At 61.9% G+C, this 21,431-nt stretch overlaps 6 protein-coding genes across 11 annotated transcripts; 2 read left to right on the forward strand and 4 right to left on the reverse strand.

The window, feature by feature from the left end:
* Positions 1-1,386: 1,386 nt before the first annotated feature.
* On the reverse strand, positions 1,387-7,658 carry LOC62_07G009551 (uncharacterized protein; the record flags this gene model as incomplete). 5 transcript variants are annotated; one of them, XM_062776104.1, is made up of 11 exons in its annotated part: positions 1,387-2,263; positions 2,336-2,522; positions 2,569-2,652; positions 2,706-3,914; positions 3,963-4,070; positions 4,690-4,718; positions 4,902-4,919; positions 4,951-5,364; positions 5,848-5,857; positions 6,182-7,004; positions 7,060-7,658. In XM_062776104.1, the coding sequence occupies 7 exons, from the start codon at positions 6,272-6,274 to the stop codon at positions 3,762-3,764; spliced, it is 825 nt and encodes a 274-aa protein (XP_062632092.1). The 5 variants fall into 5 exon arrangements, with proteins under 5 accessions (XP_062632092.1, XP_062632088.1, XP_062632090.1 ...); XM_062776105.1 differs by lacking the exons at positions 1,387-2,263; positions 2,336-2,522; positions 2,569-2,652; positions 3,963-4,070; positions 4,902-4,919 and having other exon boundaries at positions 3,762-3,775; positions 4,690-4,767; XM_062776107.1 differs by lacking the exons at positions 1,387-2,263; positions 2,336-2,522; positions 2,569-2,652; positions 3,963-4,070; positions 4,902-4,919 and having other exon boundaries at positions 3,762-3,775; positions 4,690-4,767; positions 6,182-7,658.
* Positions 7,659-8,997: 1,339 nt separating this feature from the next.
* On the reverse strand, positions 8,998-12,499 carry LOC62_07G009552 (uncharacterized protein). Of its 2 annotated transcripts, XM_062776109.1 has the most exons (6): positions 11,805-12,499; positions 10,098-11,768; positions 10,045-10,061; positions 9,848-9,888; positions 9,560-9,812; positions 8,998-9,508 (listed from the first exon to the last, which is right to left on the reverse strand). In XM_062776109.1, exons 1-5 carry the CDS (start codon positions 12,376-12,378, stop codon positions 9,767-9,769), a joined length of 2,349 nt encoding a protein of 782 aa, XP_062632093.1. In that variant the 5' UTR covers positions 12,379-12,499; the 3' UTR covers positions 8,998-9,508; positions 9,560-9,766. The 2 variants fall into 2 exon arrangements, with proteins under 2 accessions (XP_062632093.1, XP_062632094.1); XM_062776110.1 differs by having other exon boundaries at positions 8,998-9,812.
* A 166-nt stretch (positions 12,500-12,665) lies between these two features.
* On the reverse strand, positions 12,666-15,167 carry MDM31 (Mitochondrial distribution and morphology protein 31). Its single transcript, XM_062776111.1, has 3 exons — positions 14,471-15,167; positions 14,303-14,435; positions 12,666-14,231 (listed from the first exon to the last, which is right to left on the reverse strand). The coding sequence occupies exons 1-3, from the start codon at positions 15,054-15,056 to the stop codon at positions 12,803-12,805; spliced, it is 2,148 nt and encodes a 715-aa protein (XP_062632095.1). The 5' UTR covers positions 15,057-15,167; the 3' UTR covers positions 12,666-12,802.
* Positions 15,168-15,461: 294 nt separating this feature from the next.
* NMD3 (60S ribosomal export protein NMD3) lies at positions 15,462-17,494 on the forward strand. The gene is made up of 4 exons (XM_062776112.1): positions 15,462-15,616; positions 15,687-15,830; positions 15,874-16,183; positions 16,233-17,494. Exons 1-4 carry the CDS (start codon positions 15,523-15,525, stop codon positions 17,386-17,388), a joined length of 1,704 nt encoding a protein of 567 aa, XP_062632096.1. The 5' UTR covers positions 15,462-15,522; the 3' UTR covers positions 17,389-17,494.
* A 190-nt stretch (positions 17,495-17,684) lies between these two features.
* On the forward strand, positions 17,685-18,789 carry LOC62_07G009555 (uncharacterized protein; the record flags this gene model as incomplete). Its single annotated transcript, XM_062776113.1, has 2 exons — positions 17,685-18,709; positions 18,749-18,789. 2 exons carry the CDS (start codon positions 17,685-17,687, stop codon positions 18,783-18,785), a joined length of 1,062 nt encoding a protein of 353 aa, XP_062632097.1. The 3' UTR covers positions 18,786-18,789.
* A 64-nt stretch (positions 18,790-18,853) lies between these two features.
* fnx1_1 (Multidrug resistance protein fnx1) lies at positions 18,854-20,939 on the reverse strand (the record flags this gene model as incomplete). The annotated part of the gene is made up of 7 exons (XM_062776114.1): positions 18,854-19,243; positions 19,296-19,635; positions 19,679-20,159; positions 20,207-20,488; positions 20,529-20,601; positions 20,650-20,701; positions 20,736-20,939. 7 exons carry the CDS (start codon positions 20,937-20,939, stop codon positions 18,900-18,902), a joined length of 1,776 nt encoding a protein of 591 aa, XP_062632098.1. The 3' UTR covers positions 18,854-18,899.
* Positions 20,940-21,431: the final 492 nt, after the last annotated feature.

The raw sequence follows: 21,431 nt of genomic DNA on the forward strand, positions 1-21,431 counted from the left end.
ACAACCTACATGCACGTCATTTGGGCCGAACCCGCGTCAACTCTACGCGCCCACGTGTTGACGTGTGTTGACGTTTCCGTGGAGGGAGTCGACTGCATGCAGAGCTGCTCCTTGTGCTCCTCGCCCGCCTGTTGCCGTTGCGTTGCGGGACAGCCCAGCCAGCCGGCTGCAGGGTAAAATGTTTGGCTGCCCCTATCTCTGCGGTGGACGCCGCTGCGGGCTCCATGCCGTGTGTCGGTCGGCACGCACGGCTCTACCAAGACACGAGGGGGAGATACACCGCGCGCCACCGCGCGCGCCCCGCATCACATGCGCGCCGCAGCAAGTGCATGCATCAGCAATCTCATGCATTCTAGTCTACACGTCCCTTGCCTTCTGGTCCGTGAGACAATGGGCTTGCTTGCCGCTCACTACCGCTACCGCTGCCGCCCCGCCGGTGCCTCCCCTGATTCAGTGCTCCGCAAGGGGAGTCGCTTCACCTCGGTCTCCACAACGCTCTCAAAGCAGCAACAGCACAGTAGAGTACACAAGACTTGCATGCAGTTTTGCGGGTGGTGAGGGTGGTTGTGCCGCGTGGTGAAAAAAATTGGCCTTCCGGCGGCGGCGGGCGGCGGGGTCCCCGTGCCTCGGGCCTACGGTTACTGTCGGTATTCGTACCTATTACGACACACAATGCCTTATTGGGAGGGGAGAGGTTGTAATAGCACATGGTAATGATCTCGGGGAGGGTATAGAACCGTCTGGTAGATGCAAGTCGTCGACTGCGACAGACATGGGCTGCGGACCACAAAAAGAGTCCAGACTTTTGCAGGTGGTGTTGGTACAAGGGAGAGAGCGAGAGCGACGATGGCTGATGCTATCGCACGAGAGTAAGCAATGCAGCGACGTAACGAGGTCCTAGAGCGGCCCTGCAGCTTGCGACGCCGAACGACGGCCGGCCGACGACACGCACGCGTCGTCCGTCGATGATGTCTGTCCGCACGGCGCCGTCAGCGCGCGCGGCGGCGCACTCGCATGCTATTCCGGTTCCTGTCTTGACCAAAAAAGAGGGAGAAAAGTTTAAGTGACCATGCCACCCAAGTTTAATTAAGCAGTCTGGCGAGACTGGGCAGAGTGGGTGACGGAGACGAGCGTCCAGCGCCCGTGCCCGGAGGAGGTGCACCATGCGGTGGTCCTTGGCGACCATTGCCGACAAAACCGGGCGATGACGACGGCCCAGCCGCTGACCGTGCGTCCCCGGCAACGACCACAGAAGGGTCTTGGGAGGAACGCGAGGGCATCAGATCGGGGGGCGAGAGCGGCGGCGGTGCTTCGCCCGTGTGGTTCAGAGGTCGATCAATCATGTGGACGCTTAGTGAGCGTGGCAGGCTCGACATGCGAGGCGGTGCGCCCGCCGCCGCCGCCGCCGCCGAGCCGCCTGCGCCGCCCACGGTCCGAGAAGATGCCGACGCTGACGGACCGCCGACAGATGCCAAGGGCGGTGGCGACAGCGTTATTCGGGCAGGGCCTCCTCCCGGAGGTACACCGCTCGTCCGTCCCATTTCCCATAAGTGACGGGACCCGCGTGCCTCGTCGTACGCGTACCTCTGTCCATAGTCAAAGTCTGGAGCTTCCGATCTTGAGCCATGAACACGCGGTGGCGAATGTTGCCTCGGACGCGGGGCCGCACCAGCAGAGGAAGACGACGGCTGACCGCCACCGCCAGCAGCGCCGCCACTACCACCAAAACGCTGTCGTAACAGAGGTGACGGAGATCGGGATGAGCGCAACGCCGGAGGGTTGTTGACCATGCGTCCAGAAGGTCCCAGTACTCCATGCCCACCACCGGTCGTATACGGCCCAGGTGGGTACGGGCGGCTCTGCACGTTGGCCGAATGAGATCGGGGGCGCGGCTGCGAAAGGCCAAGCATTGGGCGGTGCGCGCCCCAGTCGGCGGGTGCCGTAGCCCTTCGATCAGGCTGATGTTGAGGGTGGCGAGAATTTTGCGAAAAGTGCTGGTCACTGCTGGGACTTGGCCCAGGATGCTGAGAGTATGGGTCGTACAGCGGCTCTACAGGAGAGCGATGCTGCTGGGTATGGCTGGGACGGGTAGTGTCTAGTCGAGGGTATTGGTGAGGTAGTGGTGGCGGACCGCCAGCAAATGGCGACGGAGAGGTGCGCTCAGATCGTATTGGTGCAAGAGGTTGAAGAGTTGGGTATGAGGATGATGAAGAATGCGACGAAGGATGCCCAAGATGATGAGACCGAGGAGGGTATGGATATGCTGGAGGTTGTTGGCGGGGGTCTAATGGCGACGTCTCGGCGCGATGCCTCGCGGACGACGACGCAGGCGCACCTGTCTCGCTGTACATGCTCCAGGCAGACGATGGGACAGAGCCTTGACCACCACCCCAAGAGGAGGGTCCCTCTGCCATCGCCGGCGGACTGCGGCTCGAAGGACCGGTCGACTCGTCGGCTGGCCCATCATCGGCACCGCCGTCGTCGCCCGTCTCCCTCTCCCGGCGCCTCTTTTGTCGTTGGTTCTGAGCTGTGTCAGTGAAACGATCATGCAATACCACACTAGCTTACCTGAAACCAAACCTGAACTTGACGAGGGGTTAGCCCAATTTCGGCCGCGAGTCCTTCGCGTTCGGCGGTAGCTGGAAAGATGGTCTGCACAACCGTCAACATGGGGAGTAAACAACAAACGCCCGTGCGCCACCTACCTGGTCCCAAAGCCTGTTGAGAGCGGTCCACTGCATACGAGTCATCAAAACTCGAGTGCGGCGTGCACGAGGGGGCGATTGACTCTGGCCAGCAGGTTCAGACGCGGCTTGTTGGGAGGAGCGTTCGTCGGGTGCGGAACGACGGCCAGAGGGTTCGGCACCCTTTGGGCGGTCACGCGTGTCTTGGGCGCCCGACATGCCTTCCGAGGCAAACTCTGCCGAGTTGCTTGTTGACTGCGATACGTTTGATGTTCGTGAAGGTTGAGAGTCGGTTGAATCTTTCCGATGCATTGTTTGATCGTCTGTGGCTGAAGTTTCATGAGTGGCGAGCTGGCGGTGGGTCGGCGGCACCGAGTCTGGCATGTTGGTCGTTTTGACGAGGGGGAGGACCCTAGGTGCTTCTGCTTGTTGGTGCCGGACAGGAATCGCCATTACTTTAGAAAGAGACCTTGGATCAGGTCCTTGCCAGGTTTTGGGTTTTGTCACCTGGCCTCCTTCATTCGTCTTTACATAAGGCTCCAGAGGTGGTGGGCGAAGAGAAAGAGAAGGAGGGAGGGTGGCATGCGGGGGCACACGAGGTGACGTTTGGCAGTCGTACCGGCTAGGGCCAGCGAGCCCAGGAATGATGTCGCTGCGTAGGGTTGGAGGAAGAGTACGTGTATGAGGCTCGCGTTGGTGGCGGTGGGAGAGGTGGTGGTGCAGCGGCAAGGGCAGCGGCAGCGGCGGCGGCGGTGGCCTCTGAGGGGAGTGTTGAAGTATGTGTGACAGATGAGCAAGAGGGGGCTGACGAGGAGGAGGTTGGTCCATGTTGGGCGCGCGCTGCAATGCCGCGCGGGGGGCTCGGGGTAGGAGTGCTCCTGGGCTCTTGCTCCCTGAAGCGCCGAGATCGGGGAGCCGCTGGCTGGCCGAGGCGCTGGTTGATGCGAGTTTGCTTGGTGGGACCTTGGCCGACTTTAGCCCAAGCTAGACTCTTGGAGCTGCCTATCAGCCGTAGCCGGCAGTGTCGTCGCCGGCGGCTCGGACCGCACCCAGGAGATCCTTGTTCAGGATAAGGTCTCAAACCCCCTTCCCTTGGGTGGGAGCACGCAAGTGCTGGGCGCGCGTGTGGATGTGTTCGTGTGTGCACACAAGCGCGACGCTGGTCGAGGGGATGTATGTATCGGACGACGAAAGAGTTGACGACGTGACTGATCTGCGACGGCGGTTGGGCTGCGGCGACCGTTAGCGGAGGGGCGTGGTGTCGACACACATACGCACCAACAGCCGAAGCGGAGAAGGTTCGGAAACAGAGGCGAGTTTGAGGCGTCGGAACCCCCTCCCTCTGTCCTCTGGGTAGCCACAGGTGCCGTGGCTTGAATGTGTAGTCTGTTTGTAGGGTTAGGGGTAGGGATCGTACACGCCGGTGACTCTCGCGGCCGCGTGCAAGGTGGGCCGTTGGCGTGTAGCAAAGGTCCAGACACTTGGAAGCATGTGGGCAGAAACGAGGGGCAGATTCGCCAAGGCATGTGTGCACCCATCTTGTCCTTGTCCTGCCCTTTGCCAGGGCCCAAAACATGCGAGCGAGGTTTTGGTTTGGGATGTGGGGTCGCGCGGGAGCGCCACATCAGGCTTTACCACAACATGGCAAAACCTGGGCACGACAGGAGCTGGTGCTGGTGCGCTGGTACTGCAGCTGGAGCAGCAGCGTCCTCAACACTCGCACCACCAGCACGATACCGTGTCGCGATTAAGCCGCGGGCATGAAACCCGTGCGGCAATCAACACCCACCCAACAACACACCCACCCAGATTGTGTTACCACACTTGGCACAATTTTTTTTCAACGACTCGGTTGGGAGCAGTTGGGTTGCTTTGCTTTTCCCTCGCGCGCCGTGCAAGCTGCGCCTGCACGCGCGCGCACTCTCGTTTCACCCTCACCGGCCAGGAAAAAGCCTAAAGACGGACTCACTCACGTTTTTACAGTGTTTGCTAACAATGCACGCACACGGTGATTGGGAGTACGAGCCCTTTTGGCTGAGGGCGAAAGAGCAGCGGAGAGCGTGTGTGTCAAGGATTCGTGCGTCTGGGCCTTGAAGTCAGCGGTCTGAACGGATAGGAGGGAGGGAGTCGGATGCATGCCGTACAACCAGGGGAACTACCAAAGCGGATCGTTAGGGACCAGCGTCTCGGCCCAAACGTTTGGCCGACGCCCCTCACCCTTCGAGAACAGCGAAACTGCGGACCTAGGATAGGCAACCAGACTCACCCTGAACAAGGGGGTGGGCAAGGACGCAAGCACAACCCGGGATGACGTCGCGCGTGGTAGCGCCACGCGTACCTGGAGTGGTCGGGGCAAAAAGAGCTGTTTGGCCTTTCGGGCAGACCTCGTTGGCCAGCGTGAAACTGAGGAATGCTAGTTCCGCCAGGAGAGCGCCGGTTGACGTGGAAACTGAGGGCTCGATGGACCCAGAAACGCCGTAACCTTGAGCACGGCACGGCGAGCCAGTGCAGCACGCAGATCGACGGGAACCCGGCTTTTTGAAGCAGTAAAGGGGGATGTCGTACGCTGGGTGATGATGACCAATGACCGATGCGTGTTGGAGCGAGGTGTCGAACACTGGCGCGGATGAGCAGAAGCTGCAGCGGCAGCGTGGAACAGGTCGGATCCGCTTGAGGGGGGCTGAGTACTGTGTTGGGATCAGCTGCGAGCGACCTCGGGCTGTTGCCTGCCTGGCTGCCTGGATGCCTTGCCAAACCTGCACAACCCTCACAACCCTCACAACCCTCGCCTCGGGCCGCGCCCTTTTTCAGCGACCACGCTCTCTCACCTGAAAAGCGCCGGGTGCCTAGCCGGGCACCAACCCAAGGTGAGAAACTGAATCTGTGGTGAGCGTTGCATCAGCTTCGAAACGATTCCCCCTTGCTTGGTTGACGGTAATCTGCGGCAGACAAGCGATGTTACAGCATCCCTCGTCGTCATTGCTCCTTGCAGGGCGCCATGCAACCCGTGCAACCCGTCGTCTGTCGTGGCCTTTCCGACCCGCCGTCTACCGTCTGCCGACAAGCATGCGACGACGTTCGGGGACTTGCATGTCCAGCCAGCCAGGCTCACACACACCAGGACCAGGACCAGATCCTTGCGAAAAATACACTAAGAACTTACCAAGGGAAAGCTGGATTGGGTGGCAGGGAATCGCGCGACACTTGGTGACGGAAGACGGCAACCTTGCTTGTGAATTGGTCGCACGCTAGAAGTTCCTATGCCTTATGGGCGGGCCGGGCATCAGGTCAGCTTATTTCTTCTACAACATGTCTCCGTGAACGGCCCCCCTCTGAATTGAATCCCGCCGAGCTCCAACAGCCAGCAGCCAGCAGCAAGCAAGCTCAGTCCGTCGCCGGGGCCGCGACAACGGAGTCGGTCGGGGCCAGGCCGACTCTACGCCGCCTGGCCGGCACGCCGGAGGGCGGCGAGCGGTACAAGACTCACCAGGACTCACCAGGAACCCCGGCGATGGGGATGTCTCACAAATCACGACGGCGCGACTTGCGAGTAGGATAGCGTGACTACCTGTAAGAGCATGAGTGAGCATTGTACTGTGCGACAAGCCCTCCCAGCCTCTTCAGCCACCACCACGCCACTGGCGCCGCTCGACGACGCCTCCGTACATGCGCTCGACAACAGGTCGTCGGACGACACTGTAAGCACTGGCGCGGCTGGCGCGACTTGGCGCGATTCCATCATTCCTCCGGGGAACAAGTCGTGCACGCACGCCTGCGGATACCTATGGCCTGGACATGTCTCCGAATCGGCGCCGGCGAGGGGCCGCGCCGATTAATAATCTCCTTTGACTAGCAGCCAGGAATCCCTTTGCGCACGGACCAGACGGCGGCGGCGGCAGCGGCGGGGAGTTTGAGACCCGCCGCGCCGCGCCGCGCCGCGCCTCGCCCATCCTCTTCTCTTCTCGACACGCAAGCCGCCGCGCCGCGGCACGTATCCGCTCGCTCGCCTTGTGTCAACCTGAGACAACCTGAGACGGCGTCCTGATCCAACGGCACTCGAATCGTCGGTTCCACCCGTTCCAGCAGCCAAATGACGAGAAGCACCGACTCACTGTTTTCCAGATCCGACCACCGAATAAGGCCAGCACCGGAATGGACGCGATAGCCCAGAGAGGCAAGGAATGTTGGTTGATTTGAGGGAACGGCCAAGTTTCGAGGTCGTCGAAAGAACAAGGGTAGTAGTCGCGGTGTGTGAAGTCGACAACGACGACAACGACAACGACGTGGAGAGAGTAAAATGTTGTTTGGGTGCAAGGTTGAGTGAGTGAGGCAAAGGAGGAGATGCGAGGGAGGGGCACCAGGTTGAAAGAAGCAGCGCGCGGAGCCAGTGAGGCAGCGGGGTAGCGACCAAGTCGTGTGGGCGATGGCGATGGCGATGGGCGATACGCGGCGAGCGGCAAGGGAGCGAGCGACTTGACGATGGGGCGGGGCGGAGCTGCAGGGCAAGGGGGGGAGCGGCGAAGAGCAGCGCAGCGCAATGCAGAGGGACGCGCAGACGCAGACGGATCGGCGAGTGAGTGAGTGAGTGGTGAGGAGCGAGCGAGGTGGTATCGGCGCCAGCGAGCAAGCCGTCGTTGGTGTGTGTGCCCTCTTCGAATGGCGCGATGCTGCGACCTTAATGAACGACGACAGACGAGCAGCGGGGCGAGACGCCGCGAGTCGATTCAGCACTGCGCATCACTAATCGCCCATCGTGGTCGTTATTGCCTGCTCGGCGCTCTCGGTCCGTCGTTCGTTCGCGTCGCATCATCGTCGGAACAACAGGCGCTTGTGCTTGTTCGCGGTTCGCTCGCAACGCCGCCCTGATCCGCGTTGTTGCATCTGTCGCCTGACCTGCATGACCTGACCGCCCGCCGCGCCGCGCGCCCCATGTTGAACAAGAACGAGGCCACCACGACCCCCACGACGCCGTCCCTCCAATTTCAAAGTCGTCGCGCTTTACATTCCCCGGCGCCAAGGCCAAGTCCGACTGGCACGGCGGCACGGCAGCCAGCCGGCCAGCAGCCAGTAGCCAGTAGCCAGCAGCAGAAAGGAGCGAGCATTCATTTCATTCACAAGATTTCATCAAAGGGAGGCTCGAGGCACCACCTCGAGGCACCTGTCCTGGCACGGCAAGGATCCGCGCGCGCAGCAGCACTCACGTACCCCCTCGCTCGCCGCCCTTGCTCACCATCAATCAGACCAGACCAGATCAGCGCGAAACACTGATGTCGCAGGGTCGAAAGTACTGGAATCGGCGCTCGCTCGTGCTGGCGTGTGAGCCGGCTGAGCCGCTGACCTTTTGCTTGGCCACCGCACGCGCCGAGTGGCCGCCGTGTCACAAATTCCCAGCGACGCCGCCGCCGCCGCCTCCGCCTCCGCCTCCGCCTCCGCCGCGCCTTTTTAATGAAGGGGTGGGCGTGTGGCGTCCGGAGGCATCGTCGCGCCGGCCTCTGCTGGCGATCGCGGCGGCGCAACAACGGGTATAGACGGGCTGCGTTCCAACGGAGCGTGAGACAGGTGGGCGCGGGTAGCGGCTATGCATGCCGGAGGGAGGTGTTGGCAGCAGCAATAAAAAAGTCAAAAAGTCTCACGTCTCAATCACCGTGTTCAGGCTCTCGGGGCCGACTGCTGTTCCGACGACGGCCATTCGGGCGCGCCACAAACAACGCCACAGGGAGCAGTGTCATGGACACTGACGGACTGTGGCTGCGAGGAGGAATACACCCAATACAGTACACTCGGCCAGCCAACAAGCCGAGACAAGGGCGGAATGGGATCTCACTCACGACTCTCAGTGACTGACTGACTGACACTACCCCGCGGCCAAGTCGTGCTGCGGGCGCTGGTGCAACACATGACACACACCACAACATGATGGACGTTTCCGCGGTGGGCATTAAGTGGGTGGGCAGGGGCCGTGCCGAACGGCGGCGGCAACGGCAGCAAACTGGCGCTACACACGTCTACTGCGCGTATTAATTAATGGTGCGACACCCTTGTGGCACGACGACTCGACGGCTCCTCACGCGCGCAACAGCCGTGGTCTGTTTCCAAGACCCAAGACTATGCTCCGCGGCTCTTGCTCCGTGGCCCCCGATGTATCTCCGCGGAGCTAGACGCGCCAGACACCGCCGATTAATGAGGAAGAACGAAAATTAATCGTCGTAGCGCGTCTTGGTCTTGGTCTTGGCCTTGGTCGCTCACTCGCTCGCTCGACAAAGAGCCGCGGTAGTCGTGACGACCGACCACAACGACGCGGCAACACCGTACCCCTTTCTCCGTGCCGCGGCTCTACAGATAGCTATTGACCCACCAGCGGGCCCACCTTTTTCCGCCCTTGCCAAGTAAAACATCACAATGGACAAACGTGCATGGAGGTAATGTATGTGAGGTGAGACTACACAATTGTGGTGGTGATGGTGGTGGTGGTGTGAACGCGGCCTGGCGGACACAATGTGGCGGTTGGGCCGATGCAAACAGGGAACAGAAAAGAAGGAGAAAAAAGAGACAATGGTTCTCTCACCTGGCTCGGTATTGCCGAGCAGCCACCTGAAGAAGGGACACTAGACCCTCTCTGTCCGCCACTGATGACGAGGTCGAAGCCGTCTTGCGTTTAGTGGTCTTTTTCCCCTTCCCCTTGCGCGACGGCTGCTGTGGCTGCTGCGTCACCTCGGCCTTGGCGTCAACGATTGCCTTGTTGATCGCTTCTTGATTAACGGCTGAACCTTGAGCAGTGTCCTCGAGCTCAAGGATGGCCGCCAAGTAGGCAGAAAGGTCCTCGTCTAGCTAATCAGTGCGTCGGAAGGGACCACGCAGGGGGGGTAATTACGCACCAGTGGATTCAGCCCGAGACACGTGAACGTCCCCACACGACGCATCGGCGCATAGGCCTCCCGACGCTTCCGAACGACAAAGCGCAGCAGAAGGGTCGCGCTGAAGTCGGTGGGTTAGTACCACTGAAGTAATCAAGCTCAGGTCGATAGTGGGTTCAGTATTCTTCTTGGTCGAAGTTGAGGCAGGGTCGGCGAGGAGGGTCGATGTTAATTGAGGGTAATGCGACAGCAGTGGTTGGTAAGATCGGAAAGCCTAGTTGTTAGCATTGTCGACCCGCCATCACCCACCGTCGTTGGCGGTACGGCAGGTGCTGTAACAGACGCCGCTGCTGAAATGTGAGTGTGATCGCGCGAGCAAGGGGCAAAATAGTCACCTCCGCGGGGCTTTGGCGCAGGTTGGCGCGCGGGCTTGTCTTCTGTGCGTCAGGACTGTGTGGTCGAGGCGTAACCCTAGGCTGACGCCGCCTACCTGGAGCATCGACCACCTCCATCTCCACGTCGTCTACAGAGTCAGCGGGGCGTATGGGTTGATGCGTACCATCTTGGTGCTTGGGCCCATCGGTAGTGGAGCTCGCCTTCTGGCTGCGGGTTGCCCTTACGGAGGTCGCCGCCTCTGGGTCGACAGCAGCTTTGGCTTTGCCCTTTCGTCCGTTGGCTTTCGAGTGACGAGTCGCCTTTGCAGCAGCCGCATCGTCGTCGACAGCCTTCTGCTCCTCGGCAACAGCTTCGACGGCAGCTTCGACAACGTCGGCCTTCATGCCAACGGCACCGACCCTCACCGCCGCCGCGACAGCCGCCGCTACTCTGGACGCGTCCGTCGGCGTCGAGCTTCCATTCGGAGTCGAACCCGAAGGCGTACTCGCTTGCTTGAGCCTCAGCCTTTCTTGAATCTGCTCCTTCAGGCGGCGGATTTCTGCCTCCTTCTCTGCCAGCCTGAGAGATTTCTCTGCCAGCTTGAGAGACGCAAGGTCGTACGGCGGAGGAATGACGATAACAGGTGGTGCCGTGAACGGGGCTGATGATGGCTCCTCGTCCTCAGAGTCTTCACTATCATCATCAAGGGAGAGCTGGAGACGGTCCGTGTCCTGGGGAATTGGGCAGAACAGGCGCTTGTTGGTGTACGTGAACCGCATAGTCGTGAGCGGCCGCGACCGGTTATCCATGAGGTCCTCAGCGGCGGGGCGCTTTCTGCCGCGCGCAGGCGGGGGCGGAGGAGCGACAACAGGCTTGTCCTCAATCTCGCCTTCTTCCGCCGAGTCGTCGAGGTCCATGGCTTCCTCTGCTGCCGTCGCCGTCGTCGGCTCCGGAGTGGCAGCTGCACCTGCGGTCGCCTTGGAGATTTGGGCGGCCGGCGTCTGCCCATCAACATTAGGTGCTGTCGTTGGCGTCGAAACTCCCGAAGCAGGGGTGGCAGTCTTGCGCTTGCGCATGCTCTCCAGGGCGCGGCGGCGCGTCTCAGCCAGGTCGATGACTGGCGGTACTGGTGGTGGAGGGGGAGGGGCAGTGGTCGGCGGAGGGGGCGGTGCCGTTGCAGGTGGTGGGGGAGGTGGCGACGGGTTGCGAGTCACCGGCGCCGACTTGGGCGCTGGGCGATCGTCATCAGCCGCAGGGGGAAGACGACGTGGAGGCGGCGGCGGCAGCGCAATCGGCGCACTGTCTTCCTCGTCGCCGTAGTTTAATGTGTCTCCCGACGCGTCGGCGCGATCAAGGTCACGTCTACCGCGCCTGCGACCGTGCTGTGCGGCAGGGCGCGTAGTGGGGCGATAGCTCTCGAGGTGGATCGGGGCGGGGGCAGCGGCAGCCTGAGCCGAGGTCGAAGCCTGCTGTCCGCGGGCCGGCGCAGACGCCACCGCAGTCGTTCGCGACGGGCCTGGTGCCCAAGAACTCGAGGGCACGATCTTTGCCGGCGGGCTGGGAGGGATCATGTTCTCGATTGTCGCTTCGGCCTCGCTGTCCGAGTCTCCCTTGACGGCAACTTCGACGTCCGAGCCGGGACTACCAGGCTGGGCAAGACGCGGGAGCTGCGGGCTCGGGCTGACGCTTCTCGTCGGGCCTGACGTGGCGTTGGCGCCCGCGACAAGTTCCTCGCACACGCGCGTGACGATGTGCTCTGGCGCTCCGTTGCGGATCAGCGCGTCGGGCTTGAAGCCTTCGCGGATGTAACTCCTGATCAGGTCGAGGTAGCCTTCTTCGTCTTGCGGGGTCATGTCTTCTGTCAGCTTGCTCAGCGACGGGGTCGACTCACTCTTGCCCCCTGGAGAAGGCGGGAGGATGGGCGTGCTGTTCTTGATCGTCACCACTGTCGAGCGCTTGATGCCCGCGTCCAGAGCCTGGGGCGTGGATCTGCTGCTGCCTGAGCCTGCTGGCTGCTGCTGCGTGTGCTGCCGCGAGCCGGATGCCTGGGCCTTGTAGTGGGGCTCGTGGTCGCGTGTCGGGCCGTTTCTCGCCCTTCCCTTGCCCTTGGAGCGGGGCGCGGTCTCCTCGACAACCTGGCCCTCTTCCTCGTCGCTGATCTCGCCTTCTTCACGCTCTTTGCGCTTTGGGGGCGCTGCCTTCTTGGCCAGTGACAGTCTTGCGGCCTCTCTTAACGCCGTGACGCTTGACGTTGGACCTGTGCGCATCGGCGCGGCATGCGAGGACTTGCCTGGGTCGAGTGGTGGGGCGGCGGTGAATGCTGGTTTTGGTGGGAGTATGGAGAGAAGAGAGGAAGATGGGTGCTGTGAGTGTGGGTGAGTCGTGGTGGTGGTGGTCGAGTCATCATCCTTTGGATCGGAGCTCGACATTTTTGAGAGCACCCAATCCCATGGATTTGGAATCATCAACGGGAGGGGGAGAGAGAGAGGAGGAGACGACGAGAGGTGGTCAAAGGATGGCCGAGGGGGAGAGGGGGAAGGCGACGAGACAGAGAGAGGGGGGGGGTGAGTAGGAGAAATGTGGTGGGGGAACAATGGACAAAGTGGTCGTCGTCGGAAACTGGCAACGCCCACAAACACGACAGCCAAAGAGGGTTCGTGCGCAGTGGTGGGTGGCGTCGGGTGGCGTGTGACTTCAGGACGGAGGCAAAATGACGACACAACATACAACAAATCAGACTTGCTGTGCAACATCATGACGAGAAACCATACATTTTGAGTGGAGACACTATGCCCAGGGAGAAAAAAATGCTAGCGATGCAGTGCGGATATGGAAAGTGCAGTGGTGTGCAAGTGGGTACGTGAGTGGGAGTGGAGAGAAGGGCGGCTTCTAGCCCGCGGCCATCGCGGTCGCGGTCTGGCCTTGGAGCGGATCGACAACAACCTTGATTGTATCCAGCAGCACTTCGGCGCCACGCTGGATGCCCCAGAAGCTGACCTGCTTGAGACGCTTCGAGTTGGCAGCTTCTGAAGAGACGTGATATGCCAGTGCGGCATAGATCTGCTCCGAGATGCTCGACATGAGGCCCGTTTCAAACAGGGTCCATGAGCCGACAAAGTCGGTCAGGTCGGCGTGAACCTGCGCGTGGATGGGCATGAGGGTCCGGTTGGCGTTGATAAAGGCCACAATTGGGCGGATGAGCGCATTGTTGGTGACGCTCAGGTCGGACGTGAACACGGGTACCGCGGCCTTGAGGTCACGGAAACGCAGGTCGATGTCTATTGTGAGCTGCCGCCGGTCCTCCTGTTCTCTTGACGGCTCGGGCGCTCTCAGTGCAGGTTGGGATAATCTGTGCTGCCCGGGAAGTAACGATGTTGGGCTGCTCGACTCGGCAGCAGCAATCGTGTCCGCGATTTGCGCAGCGGCACGCTCGTGCACCTCGTCGTCGCCTGTCGCATCGTCTGGGTGCTGGCCAGAAGTCGCAATGGTTGTGACATTGGTGGCGATCTGGTCGATGATCGCCTTGACGTCCACAGCGTCGTCGTCGGGATGAGAAGGGAACTTGATGTCGAGAACTGCGTCAAGCTTTCCTGAGAGGATCCACGACATTGGGCCTTCGTTACCAGACGCATACTGCGCGTGCTCGATCGGCAAGCCGTCGATGCGGAAACGGGCCATGCGCTTGACCTCGCTGTTCTCGGGGACCTTGGTCCGGCCCAGCTTCTGCGGCATGTGGAGCGAGAACAAGCAGTTGTCGTACTGCCCTGTCATCGCCTCGGCGCTGAGCATATCGTAAAAGAGCCAGCGCTTGCGGAATGGACCAAAGCGCGCGTTGAAGATCGATACGTTGTAAGGCCTCTGGCCGCCGGGCTGGTACACCGTCACAAGGAAGTCCTCGACCTGGAACGACTCGAGCTCAAAGTCACCAGGGTACGTGGCGTGACGGAAGTCTGCTGGCACGAGCTTCTTGGTCGTGTCCCACCAGACGCAACGACGGTCGATCACACCACGGACACCTTTGCACTTTGCGTCCTTGACCAGTCCCTTGCCGTCGATCCATCGCCTCAGGTCCAGCGTGACTTCAATCTCGTCAAAGTTGATGTCAAACATTGTAAAGTTGTCGGCCGGAGCCGCCCGCGGCACATCGACGTACGTGTCGACTGGGACAGACGACGAGGGGAACGCGACCGCGTCGGGCGGCTTGGCCGTCGTGGCCTTGGCCTTCTCCGTCTCCTTGTCCTGGGGCCGGCGAGACACGTACACGTTCTTGAACGCGATGGTCGAGGCACCCCAGCGAGGTACAATTGCGGACTCGAAACTGAGATATCAGCAATCAGGGACAAACACTGATGCTCCACCACCACGTGTTGGCGCCACACGTGCACGTACATGACGGTGACTCCAGCCTGTGAGGTGAGGTAGTCTGAAATCCAGCGCGCGACGTATTCCTGCATCGAGAGAGAGTTGAGCGTCGCGAACACAGCCGAGATAAACGTAGTCGTGCCGAGCAGAATCCATAGGGCTGACGTTAGCTAACGGCCGCTACTCCTAGCTCACTATTCCCAACCAAGAACCAGGAAAAGAACGCGCTCAAGTCATCCGTGTTGAACCTGCGCCATCCACGAATAGTGAACCACTTGACACGGATCCAGAAGCGCTGCCACCAGTGCGACGTCGCAGCGAGGAGGTCTTCTTTAGTGGGTCTGTGGTGCGCCTTTTGCTGAAGCGTGTCGGAGCGGTGGATAAGGTTTCGGATGAATGGGATGTAGTCCTGCACGTGGCCCGGGGGCGGCCGAGGTGCTGGCGGCATCGCTGGCGGCGTCGGAGGGTCGCAGTTAGGGCATGGCTGCTTTGTTGCTGATGGTGTTGGTGGCTCGTTGGGCGGGAGGGTGGAGTTGGCCCGCTGCTGGCGAGGGAAGGCGCGGGGAATCGCCGGACGCGACGATGGTGTCGTCGATGGCGGTGGTGGTCTTCTCGTCACCAGTCCCCAGTATGCCAAGGTGTTGAGATGTCGATCCACCTGCAGCCTCGCCACTGCACGCGATGCTATCCGAGGCCGCGCGGCCGCTGCGATGGACGACGCCGCGCGCAGAGGGAGGAGGCCGCGGGCGAGAACGTGGGCGGCCGGCCGCACGGCCTGCATTGTGAGAATGTGAGCCAGCCTGGGCCCGTGTGCGTTCGGTGCCGGCGGTCGATGTCGAGAGTGTGGATGCGCTTTAAAGAGTGTGAGACTCTGTTGAAGAGCTCTTTTGTGAGACGTGCAAGACGAAGCGTCGAGAAGAGCGTGGCTCGCCGTCGGGTGCGGCACTTCCTGGAGTCACTTCTGGGAAACTGGCTGCCTGGCTGGCTGCCTCTGCCGGCCGACCCAAGCCGGGTGGCAAGATAATTTTGCCTCCGCGATCGACCTTCCGATATCTGTCACGTGGCAAATTTAATGACGTGTTATTATAATCACTGGTCGGCTTGTCGCCACCTGATTAAAGATTCTGCTGAGCCAAGATTTCTGAAATCATCGAGACGAGACCGAGGTCGAGCCAGGCGGGAGCGAGTTGCATCTCACATCTCGACACTTACTCTCACTTGTACAACACCTCTAGACATTCAACAAAATGGAGTACGAACCGGACGCAGCAGGCCTCGAGAGCTACATCCTCTGCGCAGACTGCGGCACCGTCATCTCCTCTGCCAACGGCGCTGGACTGTGTAAGTGTCCTTCCTTCGCGCTCCATCGCAGCGCTCAAGCCGCTTGGTCAGCAAATGCTAACCACCCCAGGTGTGGGATGTCTTCGCAACTCGGTCGACATCACTGAGGGCATCCCCAAGGAGGCCGTCATCAACTTCTGCCGTGGCTGCGAGCGCTTCCTCTCGCCGCCCACCACCTGGGTCGCGTGCCAGCCCGAGTCGCGCGAACTGATGGGTAGGTGGTTTCCGGATCCGAGAAACATGTTCTGACGCTGTAGCCATCTGTCTCAAGAAGATTGCCAAGCCCCTGCTCAAGGTCCGACTCATTGACGCCTCGTTCATCTGGACAGAGCCCCACTCGCGCCGTATCAAGCTCAAGGTCACCATCCAGAAGGAGGTGCTCGCCCACACGGTGCTCCAGCAGACCTTTGTCCTCACCCTCACTGTTCAGACCGGACAATGCCCGCAGTGTACTCGTCTCGCGGCCAAGAACACTTGGAAGGCCAGCGTGCAGGTCCGCCAGAAGGTCACTCACAAGAGGACCTTCCTGTTCCTTGAGCAGCTGATCCTCAAGCACAACGCGCACAAGTGAGTTGGACGTCGTCCTGTTGACAAGAGGGCAGCTCACACTCTCCAGGGACACTACGTCGATCAACGAGAAGCGCGATGGCCTCGACTTCTTCTACACTGAGCGCAACATGGCCATCAAGATGGTCGAGTTCCTGGCTGGTGTCGTCCCCGTCCGCGTCAAGGGCTCTGAGCAGCTCATCTCGCAGGACACGCACTCGGGAACAGCCAACTACAAGTTCACCTACTCGGTTGAGATTGTGCCTGTCTGCAAGGACGACCTTGTCGCCATCCCCAAGTCTCTTGCCCGCTCGTGGGGCAACATTTCGCCCTTGACAATCTGCTCGCGTGTCGGAAACTCGATGCACCTGCTCGACCCCGTCACCCTGCAGCAGACCGACGTCACTGCCCCCGTCTACTGGCGCCAGCCATTCGACCCTCTCGCCTCGGTTTCCGACCTGACTGAGTTTATCGTCCTCGACATTGAGCCCGTCGGTGTCCAGCGTGGCAAGTACGTGCTCGCGGACGCCCAGATCACCCGTGCGCACGGCTCGGGCCACCGGGCAGACGACGACGGCATGGGCGACGACGGCATTTACACTGTGCGCACACACCTCGGTGCCATTCTTCAGCCTGGCGACACGGTTCTCGGCTACGACCTGACGCACACCAACTTCAACTCTGAGGCGTTCGAGGCGATCGAGCCTGAGAGGATACCCCACGTGATTCTCGTCAAGAAGACGTACCCCAACCGCCGCAAGAAGGCCAAGGCAAGGAACTGGAAGCTGCGTTCGATCGCCAAGGAGGCCGAGGAGGGTATCGAGTCTGCCGGCACTGGACGCGGAGCGGTCGGTCGCCGTGGTGGTGTGGACCAGAAGAACGTCGAGCGCGACTACGAGCTCTTCCTCCGCGACCTGGAGGAGGACAAGGAGATGCGTGCCGCCGTCAACCTGTACAAGGCGGACGCCGAGGTCGAGGACGAGGACGATGGCGACGTCAACATGGGCGCGAGCGCACCTGGATCCGGCATGCGCGGCGGCAAGCGGAGGGCAGGCGCGACCAAGGCCGCCGCGGCGGTCATGGACGTCGAGGAGGAGGACGGCGACGAGGAAGAGGAGGAGGACTTCCCGGAGATTGAGCTCGACGAGCTGCTTGACGGCTTCGAGGAGATGGGTATTGACGACGAGGGCGGTGCCGCTGAGCCGACGCACTCGCACGTGGCCTAGACAGCGCCAATCTCATCATCTTGTACACCATATCAGAGCCATTCTTAGACCAAAAGACACGCATGTGTCAGTGCAATGTGTAAACTATGCATGGGTGCGGGGACGAGTTGCGCGTGTTGCGGTCGCGGGGGGGTGGCCGCGGAGTGCGGAAACTTGTCCACTGGATCCGGGCCGATGTGTCGGTAAGATGCCGAGTGCAGTCGCCGTTAAAAGGTGGTCCAACAACAGTGACCGACCGACTCACTGACGACTTGCTCTCCATCACCACCTCTCACCCACACCACGCGCACCACACGATGCCCTCGTCGCTCTACGCCGCCCCACCAGGGCACCTAACCCTGCTGATGTCGGCGCGCCGCACGGCGTCGTTCATCACCCCAGGACACCGGAGCACAAGCTTCTACCTGTACATCCCGCGCTCGCACCCCGTCACGCGGCGCGCGCGAGGCGAGGACGTGGGGCCGGACGACGTGCTCCTCCCTCCGTCGTCCGCGGCGCCAATCAGCCCGACAGCGGGCGGCGGGGCAGGCGCGAGCCCCACGACGTCGACGGTGCCCCTCGCCGGTTCCCCCAGCGCGCCGCCTCCCCCGCCGACCCGACCGCCAGGCAAGGGCCCCGGCCCGCGCGGCTTCCCGCTCCTCGTCGTGATCCACGACTCTAGCCGCGACGCCGAGAGCCTACGGGACCACTGGGCGACGCTGGCCGAGGAAGAAGGCTGCGTGGTCCTCTCGCCGCACTTTCCGTGCGATATCAAGTTTCCCGACGGGCCAGACAACTACAAGCGCCTGGCGTGGACGACTGCGAGCGGCGAAGTCGTGCGCTACGACGAGGTGCTGCTGTCCATGATTGACACGGTCGCCGCGGAGTGGGGGTGCGTCGACACGAGCACGTTCTCGCTCGTCGGGTTCAGCGGCGGCGGGCAGTTCGTCCTCAGGTTCTTCTACCTGTACCCCGAGAAGCTGCACGCCGTGTCTATCGGCGCGCCGGGCCGCGCGACGCCGCTCGTGGCTGCGCCGTGGCCGGAGGGTATCGACAACGCGCCGACAGTCAACGGCCGCGGCGTCGACGTTGGCGCGTTGCGCGACGCCACGGTGTCGGGACGCACAAAGGTCCACCTGCTTATCGGCGACGAGGATACCTGGCGCCCGGTGCAGCCGGACGGCACGCGCGCGAGCCAGTCGCGCTTCGACGTCATCCAGGCCGTTAGGGGCAGCTTTGATGCTGCTGGCTTGGTGTACGACTACGACGTGGTGCGCGGGGCAAAGCATGAGGCGGATAAGATTCGCGCCGTGGCTATGCCTTGGGTCCGGCGGCATGTGCGGTGGGTTTTGGGTGGTGGGGAGGGCGCGCTGACGGCTAGGAAACCTGAGCAGAGCGAGATTCGGGCCAGCATTTAGAGGGCATAGATGGATTGCATGGGTATAGGGATGGGATGGGAATGGATAGAAGAAGAGTCAAGAAGAGTCCCTCACGCGCCTGCCTTTTCTTTCCTTGCGTCCCCGCCTGCAGCCTTACACCTCCTCATCCTCGTCGCTCTCGCTCTCAGGCACCTTCGCCACGGCCCCCATCGGCACCTCGCGCATAAAGCACGTGGCGAGCACGCCGACGACGCTGAACGCGATGCCGGAGAAAAACACCGCGTGCAGGGCGTTGAGGTACGACGTGCGCGCTGCGAGCTGGAGGTCGGGCGGGAGCGTCCGGATGTGCTCTGAGCTCTGGCGGATCGCCGAGATGACCTTGTCTGCGTTCGGGCCCGTGATGCGGGTCGCGAGCTCGCGCTGGAGGACCGCCTGGGTGAGCGCGCCGGAGAGGGCGACGCCGAGCACTTGGCCAGTGGTGCGGAACACGTATGACACTGGGGGTGGGCGTCAGTAATGGAAGACGAAGGGCTAGTCGGCGCGGCTTACAGCTCGTAGCCACGGCGACATGATCCCGCCCGACGTCGGCGATGAGCCCGACGATCGTGAGCGTCGTCACCGAGCCCATGGAGAAGGCCTGTGGTCCAAAGCTCGTCCACATGAGCCACTCGCTCGTGTCGAGGCTCCACGAGGAGAGCAGGAGCGTCGCGACGATGCTGCATGACCCGCAGAAGAACGTGAGCCAGTAGTATCGCCCTGTCGCGCGCACGATGAACCCGGTGCCAAGGGACCCGAGGGACCCGAGCACACTGTTGGGGATGAGGTGCGCGCCGGCGTCCTCAGAGGACATGAGGCGGACAGCGGTGAAGTACAGCGGGACCGAGTACATCTGGGCGTGTGGTGAGCGGGGCGACACAGCAGCGCGGACTTACCAGAGCGAACGTGAGGAACGAGATGACAAAGTTGTTGATTGCGATCGCGACGGGCGTGCGGCGCGTCAACAGCTCGACGGGCAGGACAGGCTCCTTGGCGACGCGCAGCTCGACAAACAAGAACACGACCAGGAGCACCGCGCTGGCAGAGAACAGGCCGACAATGAGCGGGTCAGACCACGCATACAGCTCGCTCCCGTCCTCGCTCGTGCTGCTCGTGCGCAGCGAAACCGCGAGCAGCCCGGCACCAAGGAAGCCAGCCATGAAGAGCGACCCAAGCCAGTCGATGCGCGCGAGCTTCTCCCATGCCGTTTCTCTGCGCGCAGGCGTGCTCGTCCCGCTGGACGAGGGGCTGGACACAGTGTACGTCACTTTGAGGTAGACCATGCTTGCTGCGAGGATGAGCAGCGGGATCTGGAAGTAGAATGCCCAGCGCCAGCCGAGACGGTCGGATATGATGCCTCCGAGGGGTGCGCCGAGGCTGCGTGGGTGAGCTCGTTGCACGACCGCGAACGCGACTCCACTCACCCGCTCCCCAGCCCGAACATGATGTTGCCGTACCCCTGGAATATGCCGCGGTGCGTGATCGGCACGAGGTCGCTCATGATTGTCGAGCCGACGGAGGTGAGACCCCCGCCGCCGATACCCGCGATCGCACGCGCCGCGATGAGGAACTGCATCGACGGCGCGACGGCGCACATGATGTTGCCTACCGAGAAGAAGAAGAGCGCGACGAGCATGCTCGCCTGCCGCCCGATAATGTTGCACAGGCGGCCGTAGATTGGCGTGAAGCAGCACACTGAGAGGAGGCTGGGGTCGGGTCAGCGCCGTCACGAGGGGCAGTGCTCACTATGACGTGCCGAGCCAGCTAGCGTTGTTCGACGCGAGGAACGACGACGAGATGGGCCCGAGGAGGGTCGCGACTGGTTGGTTATCAGCTGTGCTCGCGCGTGCTCGCGCGGGATACCCACCAATCGTGCCGTCGAATGCGCTGAGGAACGAGCACCACCACATCGAGATACACTGGTGTCAGCTGCACAGCGCAGACGCAACTCACGAGGATCCAGAAGTCGGTCGGGCTCAGCCCAGCGAGGTTGTAATGCTTGCTGCCGCTGCTCTCAACGACAGGCGTCTCGGCGGTATCCGGCAGGCCCGTAGCGTACGCCGCGATGCTCTCGCGCCGCGGCTTGGGCCCGGAGCCAGCGAGCAGCGGCGTGCGCTCGCTTGCGCCGTATGCCGGGGGTGGTGATGGCGACGGCATAGAGGGATAGGGGAGATGGGACGAGGGGAAAGTCGACGTTGGGTTACTTATCTCGGACTCGTCGTCGCTGCTGCCGGCTGATGAAACTATTCGGCCCGATGGCGTGACGATGGTGCGCGCGTGTGCGCAGCGAGGAACGTCGGTGCGGCGAGTTGGCCAAGTAGCTAGCGTCTGCTTGTTGCTGCTGTTGTCGGTGCTGTCCGCGCAGTGATTAGCAAGAGAGACCAAGGGGCATGCCGCGGCTGAGCGATAAAGTGCGACGGGGCTCAAGATATACCTGCGACCCATGACTTGCTGCTGCTGACTTTGGTCTTGCCCCACACTGCCCACCCCAACCCACTTCACTCCGCTCAGTGGTCGGCGTTCTCCGCCTCCGTCGCAGCAGCAACAGCGGTTAAACCACACACCACATGGCCGTACGGCCGCCGCGTGCCGGTCAAGCGCCGGCGCCTACAAGCGCCGCTGGCAGCAGCAAGCAGCATACACTTGATC

The sequence above is a fragment of the Vanrija pseudolonga genome, chromosome 7 (assembly GCF_020906515.1).
Source record: "Vanrija pseudolonga chromosome 7, complete sequence".
NCBI lineage: Eukaryota > Fungi > Basidiomycota > Tremellomycetes > Trichosporonales > Trichosporonaceae > Vanrija > Vanrija pseudolonga.